A 4,768-nucleotide genomic window follows, 5' to 3' on the forward strand; every position below is an offset into this window, starting at 1 on the left:
AAGTGCTCCACGCACTATGATGTAGTGTAGTGTAGTACAGTTGGCCTTGAAGCAAAAACCAGTGAAGTACTGCTGCTTCGTAATGATCCAACATGGAACTTTCCTCTTCTTTTTTGCTGGGTCATGCATATTATTCAAATGCCCCCACATGAGACTCTTGCAATTCCAACTTTTATTTTTGCATAGCTTAAAGTCATGTGACCAATCCGTGCCTAACATGACTTCACTATTAACCTTTCAAATATTCATCTCCTTATTCCCTTTAGAAGAAAGGAACCATTATCATCACATGGACCAACCTGTAGACAAAAGATCCATTAATTAACAGAATCATTCAATCATCTAATAATTCAAAAACTCTTCTGAGCTCATGGCCTCCAATAATTCAATGCCTCCTGTCCCATTTGCCACTTTAATATTCAAGGCAATGACAAATACGTCAACAGCTTCAACTCTCATTGTGTCTCCAATTATTATTATTCTATTTTCTACCCATTACTCCACTCCAAAGGTTACTTCAAGAAACTACTTCTTCTAATCTCAGAGGGTTTAAATAGTTAAGAAAAGTGCTACCAGATGTTTGATTATTTCAATGTTGGGTTACCAACTATTCCTTGTTTCTTATCTTTTCTACTGGTCCTTTTCTCATGCATCCTCATTCATCATAAAATTTGGGCATGATGATCATGCTTATCTAGTACATATCCAAACCCATCTATAAATATTCTTTTCCTCAAACTTGGGCTAGCCATCATCACATGTCATAAAGTCCAGTTTTCTATTCTTTCTTCCATTGGAGACTGTGACTCTCTTTTCTTGCTCTCTTTATCTCTTGATCATATGAAATAGGCTTCCTCGCTTTAAATGTATTTTGGGTTTATTTGATTTAACAGAACAATCACGAGAGAGACACACTTGTACTCAACTGCTTATCTCACATGAAGTTCTTCCTTTCAAGCTTTATATTGTAGAAGTGTCTAGTTGAAGTGATTACAGACTTACAGTTAAGACGTAAGACTTAATAGTGCCCTCTTGGGTTACTGAATCACCGTCTACATTTCTTGACCAATTGATTATATATAAAGTGAAGGTCTTTTTTTTTTTAATCTACGTAGGCTTCATTGGGTTCTGTTCAACTTTTGTCTTCCCCAATGAATATTTGACCTTTTCAGCTTCTCTGTTCCCTCTTATCTCTCTGTTTCTATCATTATTATTATATAATATTTCACATTAGTTTGCCTAGGAATCTTGGACTTCACATCACTGAAGTGGCTGGTTAAGTAGGTAATTTAGGTGGGAAGATTGTTATTTTTTATGAGAGGAGGTTCTGTTTAGCTTCAGATTTGTCCGAGCTAGTGAGTGAAAACTTGTAGTTGAAATGGGGAAGCTAAGCTTTGGTAAGGTGTTAGACTGTTTTAGTCTTTCTTCTTGCTCAAGCTCTTGCTTCTGCATGAACTCTGCGGAAACCCAAGATGAGTTTGAGAGCAAGCCATTGATTGCAAGTGATAAAAGCCAGTTACTGAGATTGAAAGATGTTGTTTCTGGAAAACAGACCTTGGCTTTTCAATTGAAACCCAAGGTGAGGCTCTTTTATCTCTAAACTTTCTTTTACTCTTGTGGGAGAGAAGAACTTGTTTTGGCAATATCCAATACAATTGGAGTTCTATTAATTTTCAGTTTGTTGATGAACTGTGCAGATGGTGATGCTAAGGGTGTCCATGCACTGCAATGGCTGCGCAAGAAAAGTTGAGAAACATATCTCAAAGATGGAAGGTATGTAAAAATGGTCCTCTCTCTCTCTCTCTCTCTCTCTTCTTTTTTTCATTTCTGCATTACTAGATTAGCTATCAAGTCCTTGATTGAAACTAATCAATATAAGACAATTTCTTAACTATTCTTCAACAACATTAATTATTAATGTTACATATATATTTAAAACATGTTAGTAATGTTGCTCCTTAGCCCTTTTACAAGCATATAAATTTTAATAACAATCCTTTACGTTTCTTTTTTCAACTTGTTTTTTTTTGTTTGGGATTAATGGAACTAAAGATGAACAACATTGATTCACAAGATGAACCCAGTTGTATATCTAAAAAGGGAAAGACCGATCCGTTGAACATGTTTTCTGTGTTTGTATGTGCGTTTTGCAGTTTTTGTCTGAGCAAAAATATATTAAAAAAAGAAAAGAAAAAACCATTCGAATCATAAGGATATGATGATTAATTCTACTACAAGAAAGTACACCAAATGTACAACACCCCCTCAATAAATTAGAAATACAATATCTTTTACAACTGTATGTGTTAACAAAGTATGTTGTAATTGATGTTTAATAAAAGTAATAGATTAATGTGAAATAGATATTACTCCAATTGTAATTTACCATCTTCACAAACTATGAAGAGAGTTGTGGAAAATATTTATCCATACCATACTCATATTTATATATATGCACAAAAATAAGACCAATATTTCTCCCCTGTTTTATTTATTTATTTATTTATTTTTTTGATAAAAGGCTAGAATCTCCCTTTTTAACCTTATCTTGCGGTTTCTCTATATTTCTAAATAAAAATTTTGTACGGTTTTACTTGTGTATAGTACTATATATTTCACCTAAAACTGAACTTATCTCTTTCTGCCTCTTCTCAAAAACAGGAGTGACCTCGTACAAAGTAGACTTGGAAACCAAGATGGTGGTTGTTATAGGAGACATTCTTCCTTTTGATGTGCTGGAGAGTGTCTCGAAGGTAAAAAATGCAGAGCTTTGGAATTCCCCATCTTGATGAACATGATCAATTTTTACTCCCAAATTATTCATCATTCATACATACTGTATAATACAGATGTCAAGTTCCCATTTGTCTTCTCTTTCCATGGAGAGGGAAAACATAAATCTACACCATCTAATATTGAGGTCTCTCCATGACCCAATATATATGTAAGCTTAAATATATGGGCAGTGATGCACACCGTGCAACAAGTGTTTGCCCAAATATATAATCAGTTTTGATTCAAGTACTGTACCCTAGTAACCATTAGCCTTTTACAATTTGGCTTTTAATGTTATTTGGTCAAAATGAATGGTCAAAAATATAGATTTAAAAAAAAAATTAAGGTAGAACAATTTTCTTTCGAGGGTCAAGAGCTAGTTGAATTTTCACTTCTCTCTTCATGTATAATTTAGGGTTCAAAAATGTATTTCTACAGACTAATTTGTGGGTAAACAAATTTTATAATTGGTACAGTAACTATATAAACCATTATTTTAAAGTTTTCTCAATAACAAAATTAATATATAATTATCTCTTTTCTTCTCTCTATGGCCTCTCATGATAAAAAACCACTTCTTCTCAAAAAAAAAAATTAACCCACGCTTAAAAATTAAAATAACAAGTGAATTTGGTGAACGGTCCAAACAAGAGGGACGATGGGTACTCGCATATATGTATAGCCCATAATGAAAAGCTCTATAAAAGGGAAGTATAAGTACGTATAACATAAATAGGCATAGGTTTTTTCATGATGTTCTCTATGACCTTCACTTTGAGAATGACATCGATCTTATTTATCATTTATTATTTTTTGGATAATTAAGATGAACAAACATTTATACTATAGTTCAATAGCAATAATTTTTCACATATCTAACAAAAAAAGAATTTAAAAAAATCCCTTGTCAATCTTCTAAGTTAACTTATTCCTTTTCCTGTCTCTCTTGTCAGGAGCCCCACCTAGGACTGTAAATTAACTAAATTTTTCATGAACAATTCAAGTTCCACTTGAAATGTTTGTTTATTTAGCAAACAAGTCAAATTCAAGCCCAGGTTTAAGCTCGAATATTAAACAAGCAAAGCTCAAATATAATGAGCGTTTGGATAGCGTTAGGAATCCTGTGTCTGGCGTTTTGTATTTTCCTCTTTCTTTTTTTTTTTTTTCTTTTTTTTGATGCACGCGTTTCAGCTTTTAGGAGACAAATTACACTGTTCACGCATTGTTCATGCACTATTTACGCACTGTTCACGGGACCCAAAACCACTTTATTATAAAAATATTAAAAATGAGTCTCTCGGCACTATTCACACATTTAAAAATTATTTTGCTACAGTGTTTTCAGTTTTCAACAAAATAAGCTGTATCCAAACGAACCCATAATGTGCTTGTGAACAAACTTATGAACATAATTAAGACTTAATTTAATTATATATAATATTATATTTTTATATGTATATTTGTCTAAAAAAACTTATATAGATTTGAGACTGAATTGTATAAGTTTGTAAATAGATTCATATGATATCAAATTTTTTTTTTTTGTAGTTTATTAATAATATAAACAATCCATTCGTAATAAAAATTCAGAGATTTGTGAAGGAATAAAACATTTATGTCATAGTTTTACCACATATGAGAAATGAATTAGTTAAGAAAATGAATTAAGCTTAAACATGTAACCTTATTTGGTGATAAGCTTGAGCTTAGTGTATGTTCAAAATAAAATTATATGAACAAACATGAATTTTTAGTACTCGATTCAGCTTGTTTACGGCCCTAAATCTACACGGCTCCTCACTCCTCTCCTGAAAAAAAATTGTTATGTGGCAACAAAAGCGAGGATGGAAGTAGAAATCTTTTTTAGGAGGTCAACTTTAAGGACCAAAATGAAATTGTATGAAACTTAAGTTATATGCATATACACACATGTTCATACATAATTATGTACTGCATTTAATATTTTGCTTCAAAAAGTGATTAAAGTTTTCAT

At 32.1% G+C, this 4,768-nt stretch overlaps 1 protein-coding gene across 1 annotated transcript; it reads left to right on the forward strand.

Moving 5' to 3' along the window:
* Positions 1 to 750: 750 nt before the first annotated feature.
* LOC142622431 (protein SODIUM POTASSIUM ROOT DEFECTIVE 2) lies at positions 751 to 3,067 on the forward strand. The gene is made up of 3 exons (XM_075795894.1): positions 751 to 1,579; positions 1,698 to 1,773; positions 2,662 to 3,067. Exons 1-3 carry the CDS (start codon positions 1,379 to 1,381, stop codon positions 2,787 to 2,789), a joined length of 405 nt encoding a protein of 134 aa, XP_075652009.1. The 5' UTR covers positions 751 to 1,378; the 3' UTR covers positions 2,790 to 3,067.
* The last annotated feature ends 1,701 nt before the right edge of the window (positions 3,068 to 4,768 follow it).

Source organism: Castanea sativa, chromosome 1, assembly GCF_040712315.1.
Source record: "Castanea sativa cultivar Marrone di Chiusa Pesio chromosome 1, ASM4071231v1".
Taxonomy (NCBI): Eukaryota; Viridiplantae; Streptophyta; class Magnoliopsida; order Fagales; family Fagaceae; genus Castanea; species Castanea sativa.